The following is an 18,618-nucleotide window of genomic DNA, read 5'->3' as shown; positions in this document are numbered from 1 at the left end:
TCGCACTCATCAAGGCCAATATTCCACCCCCCTTCCCCCACTTTCAGCGACCTCCAACCGCCATCCAATAGGTTTGCTCTCACTCACATTCCTCTATTGACCAGAGTATCTTTTCTCCCTTTTCTCAGCCGTATCAAATCTGTCTCCCCTGCTGACGTTTGCTCAGCTCACATTTTGCGACAGATTTTTTCAGATTGTCCTTCCCCTCCCCTTACCCTCTTGAACGATTCCCTCACTATGGGCGTTGTCCCTGTCCCCTTCAAAACCACCACCATCATCATCATCCCCATCTTAAAAAAACCCGGGGCTGACCCCGCTTCCCCTGCAAACTACCGTCCCATCTCCCTTCTTCCTTTTTTGGGAAAGGTCCTTGAGTCGTACTTCACTCAGGTACTCAGCTCCTTTGTGGAGGAAAGCGGTTATCTTGCATCTTGCCAGGCGGGCTTTCGCCCTCGGCATTCCACCGAGAAGGTGGTCATTTCAGTCATGGATCAGCTTAAGAAGGGGTTGGACACTAACATTCCTCAGGCTCTTGTCCTCCTTGACTTGTCCGCCGCCTTTGACACGGTTGATTATTCTATTCTTCTTTCACGTGTCAAGGCGGTGGGCATGGGGGGCCCAATATTGGCCTGGCTCAGCTCCTTCCTGAGTGACCGTACCCAGGCCGTCCATTTGGCCGACTTCTCTCCCCTCCCCCGTAAGGTGCAGTGTGGCGTCCCCCAGGGGTCCTCCCTTTCCCCCTTATTGTTTAACCTTTATATCTTCGCTCTTGTTTTTGCCCCGCAGCAGATGGAGGTCACGGTGTATAACTACGTCGATGACCTTCAACTCATTTTTAATTTGTCCCCTTCCTCAGCAGGCATTCACAGCTTCCAATCGGTCATGCTGTTTATCCGGGATTGGATGAATTCCAACCACCTTAAACTCAACCCGGATAAGACAGAGTTGGTCCTGACCGGTGGCAGTCGCAACCCCTGGTCCCCTTCCTTTTGGCCCCCCTCCCTAGGTCCCTCTCCCTCTCCTTCACACTCATTCAAAACCCTTGGGATCACACTTAACCTACATCTTACACTTCACTCCCACATTAGTTCTGTTGTCTCTTCTTGTTTTCTTACTTTGCGTATTATCCGGAAAATCTTCCGTTTCTTTTCCCTCCCTGCGCTCAAGCTGATTTTAATAGCGATGGTCATGTCTCGGATCGATTATGGGAACATTATATACAACGGGGGTCCCGCTTACGCTCTCCAGCGCCTCCAGCTAGTGCAAAACCAGCCGCCCGCCTGGTATACGGCCTTCCCAAGTTCCACCACTCCTCCCCCCTACTCAAATCATTACACTGGTTACCCATCAAACAGCAGGCTCTTTTTAAGCTGGTTTGCCTGACTTATCAGGCTCGTGCAGGCACGGCCCCGGTCTTTATTTCCTCTGCTATTAAAGCCTACTGCCCCACTAGAGACCTGCGCTCTTCTTCCAAATCCCTTCTTTCAATCCCCCGCTTCAAGAAAAGCAGATCCGGTGGTTTGAAATTTTCTGTTCTCGCCCCCACCTTCTGGAACACTCTTCCGCCCCCAATTAGATCTTCCGACTCCTATATGGAGTTTCGTAGGGCTCTTAAAACCTTTCTGTTCCAGCAAGCCTTCTCTCCCTAGCAATCTGTACTCCCGGCACTTGTATCCCCCAGCGTCAAGAAAACGCATGGTGCATGCGCGCTTTATAAATTCTTTTAAATTCAAATTAAATTCAAATACCAAGTAGGAATCAAATTCTAGAACTCAGCACATGATTTTAAAAATTGCCTAGTAGGGATAACACAAACTGGTGAGTTCTGTAAGCTGGTGGCAGTACCCAGTTTTCCTACACCCATGCTTCAAGGATTCCTCACAGATTCTCTATACCACAGGGAGGGTAGGACAGCTCAGTAATCCCTAGGATTACCTTCCCTGGGGTTAGACCGAATGCATGTGATAACGGCATGAAAACCTCTCCTGTGAATCACCTTTCATTAGTGAAAGCTTGCAAATCACAGGTGCTTTGCATTTTCAGGAGCCTGGAAAATCCATAGAATACCTATCATTCTCCAGAGTCTGTAGTTCTCTGCCAGGTACAGGTAAAGCGTAACAGGGTCATTGGTATGCTTGCAATGTCATGGTCATTTCTGCCAAAGATGCTCCATTCTCCCTCCTTGGCTGAGAGCCTCTTTATTAAGAGATGATATTGGAGTATTGGTGGAAGCAAAGCAGAAGCCTGTCAGTGGTGGAAAAGATGAGGCACGGTGCAGGCAAAGCATTTAAATGACCGATAAGGGTGCCCATCTAGAACACCTACACCTTGCATTCCCGTACTCGTGTTTTGTAACTCAGACAGACTGTGCCTACCAGATATGCAATGGAACTTGCATACATTCAATATGCTAATATACCCCACTGCACTTGGGAGAACTTATATTCTACAAAGGGATCTATTCTCATTTTAGTAAATTTATGAACTAATTAAGCATGCAATAACACTAACCGCTTTCAACACTTATTGAAACAAAACACAAAAAGAATTACTAATAACCTCTATAAATGTCTCTTATAATAATTTCTAAGATATTCAAGACCTAAACGTCCTAAAAAGCTATTTGAAAAAAAATAAAAACACCATAAACTCAATCAATCACCAAAGATAATACACTAAAGTGTGAATGAGCAAAGCCCATAATTAACCAAAGTACTTCACCCTAGGCAAGACAAACAGGTGTACATCACCCTTACAGACAAATTAGTTAAAAATGTGCATCATTAGGAAATATGAAAATGTATACATACCAGAAAAAATAGTTTTTTTAAATTGCGCATTAATTCAAGAGTGGCAGTGCATCACTGAAAAATCTTGAAAGTCTATCTAAAGAAAATGTTATTAGTGCTCCCTCACATGCACAATTGTACTGACTCTTGTATGCTATTCCATGTTTTGCTTATAACCCTATCTTCAATTCTTTGAAACCAGCGCATAATGTTAGAATATGAGAAATATCTTCCAAAGCCAGCTGTCACAATTGGCATGTCCTGTTAAGGCCTGTTTTGCCATGAACCAGCCATCACAAGAATATTAATTTGTTTAAAACTGAACTTCTTGCCCTCCGATGAACACCTGATGTCAGATAGCACATGGGATGTATCGATCAACACAATTCACGTGCTCAATTTAAAAAGATTTCTTATGAGGGTAAAATTGATCACATCAAAGAATTTAACGCAAGAGTGAGCAATTTTGAAGGTGAATACTGTCATCAAGGGGTACCGGTGCCACATACAAATATACCATGGAATTGATATGTGCGAAAACAGATGCAAGTGTTCCTAGGAGCTAGGTCAGTTAGATGTGGTTTTCAATAACTGTTGGTGTAAATGTAACTCCAGCATATTTGTAAGATGTCACTGTGGCCAATTTTTATCTTGTAGATACCAACGTTGGTTCACTCCACATTTGTAAAATACCATTATCTTGTTTTTCCCCAGAATTTACTGTGAGTTTTTAGTCATCATTATTGATGACCAAAACAGTGATACTTATATTATAAATAAATATGCTGAATAGCTTTTTATTTATGTGCAAGTAGGTATGAATACATACAATACACATTATACTTTTTCTCAACATGTGGGCATGTATTTTTGCCAGCTTTATCACTGGAATGTTCAGATTATTTGTTTTGTTAGCAATACTTATAAGTGCCCAGAAACCATGGTTTCCTGGCACTTAATTATAGCTAAAAATTGCTTTTTAGCAAAATCCCACATTTTGTCTTATGTCAATAGTCTTTGAGGATGGTAATAGTTATTAATTCATTTAGTAGGGCGTTCTAGAACTTATATGAGCATACTGAAAGCTAGAGGTGCCTTGCCTGACCCTGTTAAACTTTGAATTGGACACCAGTTTACAGAGCTAGTACAAAAGGCTCAAATCTACTGCATGCAAAAGATGTACAATGCAGTGTCTGAATTGAATATGTCAATTTACAGGGATCTAATATAGTTGGAAATGGAGGTGAGAAGGGGGTGAGTGTGGAGGCACTCAATATCAAGTGTGTGGCATTGCTTTTACCAGTCTGAAGTCTTAAGTTGACTAGGTAAAGGGAGATAGCAACTCTAGCTTAGATCTAATAATGGAAACTACTGATTACACATCTTTGTTAAGGAATGGAAAAGGTCTCCTCAAATGCTGTAGAATAAAACACACATTTAGTTACGATAGTGGAGATGATTGCACTCAGAGAAAGATTAGAGGCAAAGGCCATTCATAAACGCTTTGCTCTGATAACTGTGATTTGTCGGACGTTGAACTCATTTTGAATTTTTTTATCCAACCTTTGATGTTGTTTTGGATTATGCTTTGCTGGGAATAAACTGTTCTATAACTCTAGTTAAGTGGATCTTCATTATATCACAATCAATGTGGTTACATGTAGAAGAAAAGCAAGCATTGTGTTTTGCAGACATGCTTATCATGATTTATGGTAGGGGTCTTACTAAGGGACCACGTGTTATGTGTGACACCCATTTCAGCCATTAACACTTGGCATGCTGCAACATAGATCGGGAAAGGTTAAACAACATTTTTTCAGAATGCAAAGCCACACAGTATAAAAAGGCTGAACTACTTTAAGGTGTGACAAAGTCAGCAGCTGTTTTTTGTTTTAAGATTCAATTATTGACATGAAACACACTGGTGCAGAGACATCTCTCTATATTAGAGAACGAACCACTCAAGTTATTTTCATTTAAAAAACAAGGCTTCACAAGTTACTGAAACACTGTGTGATCTTTAGTGTAACATTCAAAGAGGAGGCTACCTCGGTGCACAAAGCACTTGCTTTACTTTGACCTTTTTGCACGTTTTCTTGATGATCTTTGTGTATTATTAACACTAGTTCTATCCTTGCATGCATTTTCAGTTTGCAGTAAGGTAAACTCTGAGAGTACTCTAGATGTGCAGTGTACTGTGAAACTCAATTAAACAATTCTTCTAAAATGTTATGAATACCACTTTTGGAGTAGAATATATTTCTAGAGCACGTTCTTCATTCTCTACCTGTCCTCTAACAAATTTAATACTATTAACCCAACAGTAATCATGGTGGCTCTGTTGCTTTCCATGGTCAAAAACAGTAGAACACTTAAATTAACTTTTGAGTCAGTAATGATAGGAAAAGCTAATTTCATCATTAATGATAAGTAACAAAGAAGCAAAGTAGGATGAAAAACCAACAAGCAAACCCTCATAAAAGAACTGAAATTTCTGTTTTTAAGTACCTTATTGAAGTGATCGCCAATAACTTGCCATATCCTTGACCACTGCAACCGAATACGATTCATGTTGTAGTACGATATCTCCACTATCTTCTGTAAACTAAACATGCGAGGATGATGCGGAGAGGCTAGTTCATCCATTGAGACCGCACACAACCACCGCACAAAATCCACTGAAGAATACACAAAATTAAAAAGACCATCACACAAATTGTACAAAATGTTAAATTAACTTAGTAAGGAAAAGTATTTCCAGCTGGATAAAAACACTTACCTATTGCATTTCCATCAAGTCTTGTAGACCCAGTGAATATTCTGTGAAGATAAACATTTCACATTCAACAAGTAACTGGACATAGATTTGTAAAGAAGCACTAAATGGTAATGATAATCCAATTTCAAATACTACACAGAATATAGGTAAGGTCCCCTAGCTCCAGTTCATGCATTCTCAATTCCAGACACTTTACAACGGGTAGACAATAGACTAGAAGGGTGGATCGAGAGGCTATAAAAGGATTACAAATCTCAAAATTGTTCAAGTTCAGATATATTCACTGGCTACCAAAGACTGTGGTGTGCAATTAGATGGATATATGAGCACTTTTAAAATCCCATTTCTTTGTCAATGAATCATAAATCTGATTTATCATTTAAAAAAAACTAGATTTAGAACACAAAGCTGTGCACCCCTTTGCATAATCATTTGCATTCACTAAGTTCCTGTTCCTCACACTGGAATAGGAGGACCTGGAATATGTGAATTATCCATTATTTTTGATTTATTTTTACATGAAAATCTTTCAGTAGAGTTTTAGCAGTCTGCATGCATTCAGCATGGTTTTCAGCAAAGGATTGACTCCTCTATCCTTTTCAATCTCTCTAAAGTGTAATTGTAGATAGATATAAAGATATTAGAAGGCACAACAGACAAAACTGTGAACATGGAGTAATTTAATTCCTTATTCTGCTCCCATCGATATTAATGGATTTCAAATATAGTTCTAATCTATGCAAAAAAAAGTTGATTTCCCACTGCTGCTAAGTAACCAAGGCAAGTGCTATCTTCCCCTAGGTTCTCCCATCTGGTCAGGGCCTTTAGACACCTGGGCCAGGTAGGGGAACCGCAAATGATCATCTTACATCACACTTCCTCCCCTATCTGGACATAGTTTTTCACCTTGTCATGGGTTGTACACTACTGATGAAATGACAGTGATGGAGTATTATCCCCAAGGTATATTTGGCATCACAGACAAGCAAGGTTAGCTCAGTCTTGCTACCATTTCACTCATTTATTTGTAATAATACAATGTAATAAAAGAAATGAGATTATATTCAAAATAATCATCAGTCAACACTCTTTTTTTAAATTAATGTCATAAAATTATTTTCTCTCATTAAATATTGCATCTTAGCCAAACAGATTATGTTTCAATGGCTTATGGTGCCTGGCACACAAATTATTTTTTCCTGCAACTTTTTTATATTATATTTAGTGGACCATAGTATCTATAATACACATATACACACAGCTGGCAATAAGAATGTAACAAGGATTGTTCAGTCATTTCAAGTATTATATGTCAACATCACTGATGCACATTCTACAAATTATATCCCAAAATCACAAATAGGAGGGTAAATGGAATTGAGAGGAGGAAAGGTAACAAAAGGGACTTAAGAACTTCTCTCATTATTGTTCTATCATCCAGCATTCTTCCTAAAACTAACAAGTACATTCAATATGAAAAACCCCTAAGTAGATTCCTTCAATATGGGACCTACAGTTGAGGGTTACCTGAGTGGTTCAGATTCCTATATGCCAAAAGAAATTGCAGATCTTGTAGTGTACATTCATGTATTTTACACGCCTGCTCAAATTGTGCTACACACTGTAGCTCTATGAGCCATTTATGTTATGTCAGTATGGTACATTGGCACCGGTGCCTCAACATACATAATTGGGCAGTTACCAAAGATGTGGCTAGCAATCTGTGTTTGTGTATAAAAAATCCTATGAGGTCGGGAGTGTCAAATAAGATTTCCAAATGCGGTTTGGGACTACTCTGTTTCAATCTCATTTAACAACTCTCTCCCCTCCCCCCTCCACTTTGACCCAGACTCTACTCCAGAAAGACTTTATATACATAGTCCCTTGTGACATTAATTATATTGCTTAAGTCATCATTAGACCTCTAACAGTTCTTATGTGACAATAATTAGACATGACATTTCCTAGGGGTCCAATAACAATCATGCAATATTCTATATATACTGTTCTAAGCAAACTTGTATAGCAAAAGGTACCCTAGAGCTGAAGCACTACACAAAGTAAATAGAAAGGAATAACTAGAGTTATTGGTCATATAGTCAGGTTTTAAGACTTTCCTAAACAAAAACAGGTCTTGCAGTTTATGTAAATAAAATGAAAGACAATTCTAAAGACGAGCAGCTCTCACTGAGAAAGATCCACCTCCAGTTGCTAGAGTTTGGGATGCCCTCCAGGTAAGTATCAGAAAAGCACAACCTATGAGTATAGAGCATAGCGTACAAACATTTGCTGTAGATAGCAAAGTCCTTCCCATAAAAAGCCACATGTACATAACACAGAGGATTAAAGTGGATGCTTTTCAGCAATGGCTGCCGATGTAGGATATCTAGAACTGCCAAACCAGAGTTAACCAAGGCATCTTAGAGCCAGTCCAGCAGTGGCACTCGGAATGTATTGTAGATTTTTAAAAGTCCAGCTGAAGAACCGGAAAACTGAGAGTTAAAATAGTCCAGACGAATAAGATTAAGTCAACTGAACCACCTGAGGACATACAGAAGCAGTGGCAATATTTTAAAAAGTAAACACAGAAGGGGGAACAGGTGGCACAAATGATTACCCTGTCCAGTGAGGGAAAGAGTATTTTCCAAGCGAAAAACCAAGTTGCAAACTTCCTCAGCCAGACTAATGGAGTCCAAGGAGGCAGGTCAAAAATGTAAATGAATGGCATGGGAAAGGCGGTTATTAATGCAAAACAAGCTTTTCGTCTTGTTGCATTATATTTCAGTGAGTTGTAAGCCAGTCAAGAAGTCATCGCTAATATTGTCATAGTCATCTGTTGCAGACTGAGCCTTGAGGTGGGAAACAGCACACATAAGTAACACTAGACATATCCTTAAATCTTTTGGGGGTGTTTGGCTTAGTTGTGAGTGATGAAGGAGCATAGAGCATCATGGTAGAACTACACTACCCAGAAGACATTGGGGTAGTCAGTTTCTACAGTCCCCGGAAAAGAGGAAATAGAGTATGTTAACCCCTCCCACTGAGCGGGCTTGAGTTTGTCAATCTTAATCCATAGCCACAGGGAGTCTGGCTCTTCATTCTGGTTATTTACCAAGCCGTGCGTTCAGGACCAACCGCTCTTCGCTGCATCCGCCTGCCAGCACGATAAGGAGCACTCATCACTACGAGTTCACAATTGAATGCTTCATTCAGCAGTATTCCTGTGACCGGCACACAGTCCCAATCGCTCCTCACCGTATCTGCCCTTCAGCTCGGCAGGGAGCATTTGTTACGGTGCATTCAGGGTAGAATGATTACTCCGGCAACATTCTTGAGACCGGCACAGAGTTCTTTTATACAAGTCGTTCAGGACCAAACACGTGCTATCTGGGCCAACGGAGCAGTCCCTAAGGAAACCCGAATTACTGTAGGCACCTTTATCTCTGTGGAATGGTTAGCATTCATAATATATCAAGGAGTCTGAAAACACCGGAAGTGGACCCAGTGATGCCTTTCTACCCTGTGTGCATCCTTGCAGGGCAGTGGCTAGTAATACTCTGTATGGTTGCACAGGGTGGAGTTGGGAAGCTATCATCGCCCCTGATGGATCCGTTCCTGAAGGTTAACGGCTGGTAAACTCCGCTAACCTGCCATAATCTGACAGACATACAATCATGATAAACAGCAAGGGGGCAGGACATGGAGTTGTCATCGTAAATAAACAATTGAGTGTCATCTGCATAATCCATAAATGTACCCAATAATATCTTATAAGCTGAGCCAACAGACTGATGTGCATCCTAAGGAACACATTAATGCTGTACCTTGAACTCAGGGTGGGAAGGAGGAATAACAGCCTAAATTCTATCCTCTAAATAGGGCCGGCACCACTGAAGAGCTGGACATTGAATACCCATCTCAGCCAATCTTGACACCAAGATGCCAAGGGATACCATGAGTAAGGAGGCAGACAGACATCCAAATGGCCCTTGTATGCATACAATTTCAGGCGGTGAAGGATGGAAACTAGGGCAGTTTCAATCCCATGAGTGCACAAGGGAATAACTGAGGCTACATGCTCATGGAAACAATGGTTTGGCAACTGGCCTCCTCTCTGTGTCCCAGATGCCAACCCATACACCTCAACAAAACAACAGTCCTTCTTGAGTGTGTTCCTCATTGGTCCATTAAAGGCCGCTTCACCTCTGAAGCTCGCCTTTTGGGCTCACACCCGATGTGGCGTCCTGCCAAGGAGAGTTAACTCCTCCTCCAATTGAAGGCCTCCATTATTCGTACTCCTGGGAGTCGGTCACACTTCTCCCCAGGAGGGTAGAAGGTGTTCCTCTGGCAAACCTCTGCAAGTGACCGCAGGAAGGCTAGGGCAACATAGTGGCAATGTTATAAAAGTTGCAGTTCTTAAAGATTTACATGAAATTCGATTTTGGGCATCAAGTCGGGTTTAATGCAACAACTGTTTTGATACCTTGAAGAATCAACTTTAGTAGTCCCATTCAAACGTTAGCACAGCGTTGACAGTTGTCAATGTGTAACCCTGTACTCACCAATAGGCCTACTAATGTTTCTGCAGTAATAAAGAGAATTTTTTTTTTTTACTGTTGGGACATATATAAACACAAGTCTGACTATATAATATAGTGCATCTTGCCTTGAGACTCGAGAGGCCTGCTATAAGGGTGACATATATGTTACAGAGAGACATTTGGGTTTCGCCATTAGTTAAATTGGCAAAGTCCAGTTAGCAGTTTAAAACTGCTCTGCCAGTATGCAGTAGCATGTTTTTTAATTCCAAGAATAGGTTTGATAAAAATGGCAAAATGCGGATGTTGTTAATATTCAGGGCATGAAACTTCTAATTTGGCAAACAAGTACCTCCCTCAAAGTCAGTCCAGGCTTTAAAGAACCGGCAAGGGGGGGATCTGTGAAAGAATATTGCTAAACGACATTCCTTTATGTGACAAAAACATTTAGTGGAGTTCCTCCAGTGAGAATGTGCAACTGTTGCTTACTCTAGGTCCCTACCCACTCTCCTTTTAACTTTTTAGATTTTTCGCCCTACAAATAAGTTTCCTGTAATAAGGGCAATTCTGTAGGTTTCATTTTCAAATAGTTCAGTATATAAATTTACATTTCACATAATGCAAAAGACCACTTACATTCCAAGAAATAATAAATATGTCTTTATATTGAGAATGCTGGCTTATCCTAGAGTTATCACGTGAGATACTGAAATTAAAGGAGGGTTATAGACAAGTCTGTTCCTCCCCCAGCTTCTCTTGATACTTATCAGACTCAGTGATTCTTGTCCAAACACTAGCACGAGCCAGAATTGAGGGAGAAGTAAGAGGCATTAGTGTAAATCAGGGACTATGAGTATAGAGAGGCTGGCTGTGTAGAAGTGGGCAGCTAAGGTCCAAAGAGGTTTTAACAGCATATGGTATGTGTTTAGAGTGATGCCTAGGGCAGGGAACTGGGGAACAGAGCTACCGTATAACTAACTTGGTTCTTGATGTCAAGACACTTAAGGCACTGAGCAACATCTATTAGAGAGTGCATACTAGTACTATGTAAGAGAGGAAAAGGCCAAGCAAGGGTCCACAATAAAGTAGGCATAACATGGAGTCCATGTGAACTTTTTTAATAAGGCTATAAATAGAGTGGTAGAAACAACCTTACCAGCGTGACCTGGATTTGTCCCTCTCTTGGGATATAGTCTTTACAAACCAATAAAGCCCTGCTCTGGCAGACTTTCATCAAGGATGCACCATATTCTTGTTTGATTTTTATCCAAGATAGTGCCTCATTCCTTGCTGGTACTGTGAACTGGGTTCATTAAGGGACATATCCTTGCCAGTGTCCATATTAGTTTCATCCAAGGATCCCAAGAAGTCATCTAAGTCACCATAATGTATGTATTCCATTCTTTTGCCTTCAAGGGAGATAATAATGAGAGCTGCATCAAGGAGACCGTATTTCCCACTTTTTCAGTCTTTGTCTCAGAACAAAGAACTTTTTTGTCTTCAGGTTAGACTTAAAGTAAAAGTCCACTGTGACAATGATTGGTTTATCTACACAACGGAATGGGCTACTCTTTCTTCGCTACCTAAAACATCCTGGTGTGATTGTGACGTAGGAGAAACACAATTATTCAACTGGGTTCTCTCTAGGTTTTACTGGCTATGGTCTGATACAGTGGACTTTCTGGGTAGACTTTACTATTCATCTAGCAATTTCTGCTTTTGCTATAGGTTGCCCCTTGTGAGGCGTTGCAAAGGCCATGAACCGCTGGTCGCCCTTGAGAAAAGGTTTAGTTCTTTCTACAAAATAATTGATGAGAGTGCATAGCATCTTGATACGAAGCACTCAATCTGCTACATATTCTGGTTGTGGGAAGGAGACTCGGTGCTCTATTGTCTGGTTGAGGTAGGTAAGGGAAACCACCTTGGGCAGGAACTTGGGGTTTGTTCTGAGCACTACACTGTCCTTCAGAACTTGAGCAAAGGGTTCTTGCTGTTGCGCTTGCAGCTCATTAATGCATTATAAAGGACTGCTGGCAACAGGAAAGGCCACCTTTCAGGAGAGGTACTGGAGCAGGCAAGAATGTAAAGACTCAAAGAGGGAACCCATGAGTCTGGTAAGGACAATATTAAGGTTCCACACTGGTAAACCCTGGAAGGAAGGACTCTCTTGAGGTCGTCCATTAAAGCCTTGATTACCGGTATGCGGAATAGGGAAGAATGCTCTCTCTTTTACATATATGCAGCTATAGCTGCAAAATGAAGCTGTATTGAAATGTAGACTAGGCCTGACTTCTGAATGTGGAGCAGCTATCCAACAATGTTTTATCCTGCAGGCTTTAGAGGGTCTGGCTTTTTAGTGATGCAGTAGAGGACACATCTTTTCCACTGAGCGGCATAGCATGCCAGTGTGGTGGTTCTTCAGGGCTCTCGCAGGATGTCCATGCATTCCTGGGCAATGCCAAGGCAAATCGAATTCTAAAACCTCAGGTGCAAGATCGCTAGATTGAGTTGCTTGGGATCTGGATGCCTGATATGTCCTCAGTTCTTGGTGGGTAAGTCCAGCCTGTTGGGGTACTTCTCGTGTGGACTGACTGACATCTCTAGCAGCAACTAACACCAGAGTTGCCACCAGAACGAGAGTATGTGACATTTGCCACATCTTCTGCACCACTAAGGGAAGGAACGAGAAAGGTGGAAAAGCATAGGCAAACATCCCTGACCAGTTGATTGATAGTGCATTTCCCAAGGATCGTGGTTATGGGTACCTGGAAGCAAAGTTTGGGCATTTGGCGTTTTCAGGGTTGGCAAAAAGAGTCAATTTCTGGAACTACTGGTGCAGGACTTGTTGGTGAAGTTTCCACTCATGGACTTATTGATGCGTTTGGCGTAACAGGCCCGCCAGGTTCTTGTCCACCCCAGGGAAGTACAACGTCATTAGGTGAATGCTGTAGTGAAGTTCCCAATGCCAAACTGTTTTAGCTAGTATGGAAAGGGAAAGCAATTGTGTGCCCCTCTGCTTCTATAAGTAATACATAGCGGTAATGTTGTCTGTTCTGACCAGGACTACTCTGCATTGAATGAGTAGTAGAAAAGCCTTCAGCGTGTGGTGTTTCGCTAGAAGAAATTGATGGCTGTGGTGCTGGGGAGTATGCACTGTGTTCTAATCGAGAGGAGCTCCCCACCGGGCTTGTGAATTGACCATAGCATTGGTGACTTGCAGAATGGTGTCTTTGGAAAGGCCTTCCCCACAACACTTGCTGGTCCATCACTGCAGAAAGCAATGGACTCTGGCCTTTACCAACCCTAGATCTTCCATGTGACCCATGTGGCGAGTATACTGCTGCAATGGACGCAAGTGAAGCCAGGCGTGGGGGACGATAGCAATGCACGAGGCCACCATACCAGGCGCATTACAGTTCTGACTGAGTTGACATTGTGGTTGAAAAAGAGGTACAAGCTGGCTGAAGGCAGCAACCCTTTGAGGGGTTGAGTAGGCCTTACTTGTGATCGATTACTTCACTGGCCCTAGGAAGGGTTGGATCTGGAGTGGCTGTAGACGAGACTTGGCAACATTTATAGTGAACCTGAGGCTGTGGAGAAGTGAGGTAATACCTGTGTGTGCTAAAGTCCCTGTAGGCTGCTTTCACTCTTGATCAGCCAATCGTCAAGCTAGGGGAACATGTGGATGCCTCCTTCCTTAAAATGGCGTTGTCCACTGTTAGGCACTCACAACAAAGTGCAGGTAGCGTCCGATAATGTGCAAGTAGGCATCCTTGAGGTATAATGCTACTATGCAGTTGTTGGGCTGAAGTAGAGTTACTACGTCTTAAAGTGTTACCATACGGAAAGTATCTCTTGATGGGGTTGAGGTCCAGAATAGGTCTGAGGGAGTCATCGTTTTTGGGGATTAGGAAGTAGAGTACACCCTTTTGCCCTGTTCGTGCATGGGCACAGGCTTTATGGAGCCCTTTTAAAAGAAGCACTTGGACCTCTTCCTCTAAGCCAGTGGTTCCCAAACTTTTGACTTCTGAGGACCCCAATTGACTCACCACTGGAAGCCGGGGACCCACAGCAATTTGTATGATTTAAATTTCAAACATTATAAACAAAATAAACTCACTTACTTAGGATTTTAGTATTTTATATTGAAAGTTTGCAAAAAATGGAAAAATTTAATGGGAAGGTTGGCGCTGCATCTACGTGATTAATTTTTACATCGTTAGTTTTATTTCACAGTACAAGGCTCCTGCCAGGAAACCTAAAGCAGCCCTGGCAATGTTTTCAGACCAGTCCCCATACAGTGCACACCAAGTACAATGAGTGAGCCTGCCTACTACAAAGGGGGCTTTGGGAGGCGCTTCCCCAAGAAAAGTTAGGATACAATGGTGCATTCTACAACACATTTATCATTACATATTGAATTGTATTATCTTATACAAAATCGAAAATGATGACCTTACTATGCACCAGGATACAACAATCTTTATTGGGGTTCTTCAATGATTTTCTTATTATCACCCTTCAACAGTGCCTCTCATTTCTCCATAGCACATCTGTCACATCTATTTAATTTGTTTTATAGCCTCTCATATCATTGTAGGATGTCAAGGGCACTTAACATCACACACATATGGATGTATGACATCACAACGCATGCTTTTACCACGCATGCTTTTACATCGCAACTTTTACAACGCATGTCTTTACAACGCATAGTGTTGAGGGGTGCTGGATAGTGAATAGTTTAATTTACAATTCCAACTCCAGTCCCAGTGGATAGTAGGGAAGGTGTTGGATAGTAAATTAAATCTATTCCCTATCCTGAGTTGTAATGGTTTGCGTTGTAAAAGTTGCGATGTAAAAGCACTACGTGGTAAAAGTTGCGTTGTAAAGATGTTTCCCCACACATATAGAGACAATGAATCATACTTGTAAATTAATGTAGAGAAAATGTTACATCAGGCAAAGGGGACTATAAGGTGTAGGATTCACTTGACTTTCATACTGGTAGGCATTTTTAAAGAGTGCTTTGTCTGGAAAAGCACAAACTCAGGATTCATAACACAGTGGTTAGCATTGACTAATAATAAAAATTTATTTCCACCCAAATAAACCCTCTTTAGCAGCATCAGGATAATGAAAGACTGGGAAAAAACATGTTACTAACTTGTACCATGCAGTGTGTAAGCAACTCCTGGATGACAGTTTATAGGTCACTGTGCTAGATTATGATTGTCTCTTATGAGCTGCAGAGTAACCAAATAATCTCTGTTAAAAAATTCAGTAACCCACTGACCTATGCACATAAAATACTGTTTTCAAAATGCATGGCACCCGTTCTTTGCAGCAGGCATTTTAACCCTCTGTTCTACATTACATAAGTCAAGCCCGCCACTGGATAAAACTCATCTCTCTCCAGCAGGTACATTAATCACTGGTGTTATCTTGACACTTTTATTGTTGCTCGAAAACTGCTAATTCTACAAGGAACTTTGCAATGCTTTTAAAACTGCTGCCTGCGGACCCCCTGGGAACGTGTCACGGACCCCAGTAAGGGAAACACTGCTCTAAGCAATGATGATGTTCCCTGCTGAGAATGTGCCTGCAGGGAGGAATGCTGAGTGGGTGTGTAAGAAGTTCTAGGCAAACTCAGTGCTGAATTATGGCTAGTACCTTCTTGTCTCAAGTGATTTCTTGCCATTGGTAGGGAAATACTGAAGACTTCTTCCGACAGGTGTAGTGAGTCACTATTTGGAGATGGAGGGCCCTTTGTCAGAGTCTCTTTTGCTGCTGCAGGCACCATTGGAGAAACATTGACCTTGCAGTGACTGCTGGCTGTAGGCCTACTGCTGCCTCTGGTAAGAGGGAGGAGATTCTGGGGATGTGGTATTGCTATGTGCCCTGTATTGCTGCCTCTGAAAGGATCCCCTTTACTCTTTGGATGTTTTAAGGGCACCCATGTCCTAGGCAGTGTCTATCTCTAAGTTTTTCCAGCGTCTGGTCAACCTGCGGAACAGAAGAAGTTTTTGCCATGAAAGTGCAGGTTGATCAGATGCGGCTGTACTTTTGGTGTAAAACCGGATACATTGTTTTTTTGGTGTTTATGTAGACTTCAGTGCCGGTGCAGAGGTCTCCGCTGTCTTCAATGTGACCCAAGGCTTGTGTAAGATCTTCAGACTCGATGACTGAGCTGGATCAATGTCACAAGGAGGGACCGTTGCCAGCTCCGGATGCTTCGTGCGGTGCCGATCATAGGCTGAGGGCAGTCGTGGCCCGGCTGGTTGTTTCTTACAATACTGGAATCGATGCCCGACCCCTTTGGAGGCGGTGCTTAGCGTCACTGTGCTGGTTTAGCGTGAGTGTTGGTACCAACCACACTCACAGAAGGAGTCTTCAACCGTGGCTGTGAGGCACCATAGTCTTGTTCTTCTTCCGCTTCCTCAGAATCAGCATGCGAGCCGGAGGAAAAGGCCTCCTCAAAGCTGGGAGAAAACTGGAGGGCCTGTGCCTCTGAGATCCCAGCTTCTTCTCCTGACTTGACATTGTATTCCACGATGATGTTGGGGTGTTTGAGCCATCCCTCTGTATCCTCCGGTGCGCCCAACTCCATTCGCATCTGAACCAAAGAGTCTTCTTTGACTGAAAGGTAAGGCAGGTCTCACTTTTGGTGTCATTATGGTCAGGGTAGAGGCAGAGATTATAGAACTAGCGGTGGTCGGTCCACAGGAATTTGGCAATGGTAGCAGTACTGGAAGGGCATCCTTTCCATTACTCATCAACAAAGTCTTCGAAGCAGGTAGAATGGAGCCTCGGAATTGGTGGGGAGGTCTCAAGAGGAAGACAGTTTCTGAAGAGAGAGGCGATTCTTCAGTTTCTACTGGAGTCGACAAACTGCTTGGTCTAGGAGAAAGCACAGCAAGTTGCTGAAGACTGAGCCCTGTCGGTACACGTCTGAGCCGGTTTCAGAAAAAAAACTATCTGACAGAGTCCATATCGATGTGCATCGCCAGCTATGGGAGGACTCACTATACCTTGTTAGTTCTAAAGTGTCCTTCAAAGATAAACAATTTGCAAACGTGCAAGCCTACCACCAGATGGGAGGAGTAAGCACAGCATATGTATCTACAGCATCACGTGCTATGCACATATTGTTACATGCCCACTGCATCTGGCCCCAGTCAGATCAATAAAATGCGGTCACTCCCTGTTTTGGATCACTGCTAAGCACTCAGCTGTTCGAGGCAGCAAGTGTTAATGGTATTCTTTACACCCACTTTTTCCTTTGCAGAGAGCAACTTTGTTGCCTCATTATTTACAGAGCGATTCAACAAAGCCATTCAGCAAAAAGGGCAAAAGTACATCCTGAGGAGGTCTGTGATCGAGTTTTATCAGCCTGGTCTCAGGATTCCCAGGATGAGTAACCTCACACGGTCCCAAAACTTCAGCCTGCTCACAATGCAGGCTGATGTGAGAAGCATTCTCCAGTGTACCTTGTAGTTACAATGTTTGCGCTCATATACATAGCACTTAGCATACTAATGTCTCCATCTGTGCACTCCCAGTTTATCTCCATTACGCTTTTTCCCCATATGGTGTTATGTGTCAGCCAGAGAATGTATGTAGTTCAGACAGCCATCTCAACTTAAAGCGCTCGGTTGACTCATATTGCAGTTCTCAGCAGCCCCGCTAGAGATCATGGGTACTCCTGGTCCCCCACGGTGCACAGCCTGCGACGCCAGAAGAGGTCAGCATCTCTGAGGCCTTTGATACAGCATCTATTTCGGTGCCGCATGTCTGTCTCCTACTCCCATTTTTATGCTTTTAAGCAGAGACTTAGCAGGTGGCGACCATCTTGGCCCATGCTTTGCTCTTCCACAGTACATAATTTCCATAGTTAGATGATATATCAAACCAAGCAACAATTATAGCCATAAATAGTAACTGATTAACACCAAAAAGCACATAGATAAACCTTAGATCTGGTTTCATTGAATCTCAATTTCTTTAGCTTTGGAGGATAAGGATCAAAAGTGCTTTTAGGTCACAAGTAGTAGATGTATTCCTCAAATTAACACTGTTTAATCTGCCTTTTTACTATAGGTTTGAAAGAGGACAATAGAGAGGAGTCACAACAAGGAATTATCAATCCCCACTGATTTTGCCCAATACGCCATCACTTTTAGCCAAGGAAAATTTTATGAATATTTATCGAGATGAAAAAGCATGTTATGAGAATCAGCTTTTATAATTTTGCCCAAAAAAGCACTAGGTAGTCCAAGTGTCTTTGACCTTGGGCATCACATCGCTAATTCTTGATGGACACCTGTAGCTGCCTGCCAAATGTCCAGTACATGCACTCTGTATGCCAAAACAGTGGTTGTAGCTTTGGCTCTGGCAGAATATTCCTGCAAAACTTCTGAGTGGTGTTTTTTCGCAAGCGCCTAGCAGATTCTTATGCAGTGATCAATACATTATGAGAACATCAGCATTCATTCATACTGCTTTGCCCTTC

General features: G+C 42.2%; 1 protein-coding gene across 1 annotated transcript in view; it reads right to left on the bottom strand.

Moving 5' to 3' along the window:
• The window catches only part of ARFGEF2 (ARF guanine nucleotide exchange factor 2), a 548,111-nt gene that overhangs the window by 194,223 nt on the left and 335,270 nt on the right, over nt 1–18,618 (bottom strand). The window contains exons 24-25 of the mRNA XM_086932618.1: nt 5,569–5,609; nt 5,298–5,467 (exon numbers count right to left, since the gene is read on the bottom strand). Coding sequence (XP_086788744.1) covers nt 5,298–5,467; nt 5,569–5,609 — 211 coding nt within the window. The remainder of the gene's footprint in view (nt 1–5,297; nt 5,468–5,568; nt 5,610–18,618) is intronic.

This window comes from Lissotriton vulgaris, chromosome 7 (assembly GCF_964263255.1).
Source record: "Lissotriton vulgaris chromosome 7, aLisVul1.2, whole genome shotgun sequence".
Classification (NCBI taxonomy): Eukaryota; Metazoa; Chordata; class Amphibia; order Caudata; family Salamandridae; genus Lissotriton; species Lissotriton vulgaris.
This window is presented reverse-complemented; position numbering and strand designations above follow the sequence as displayed.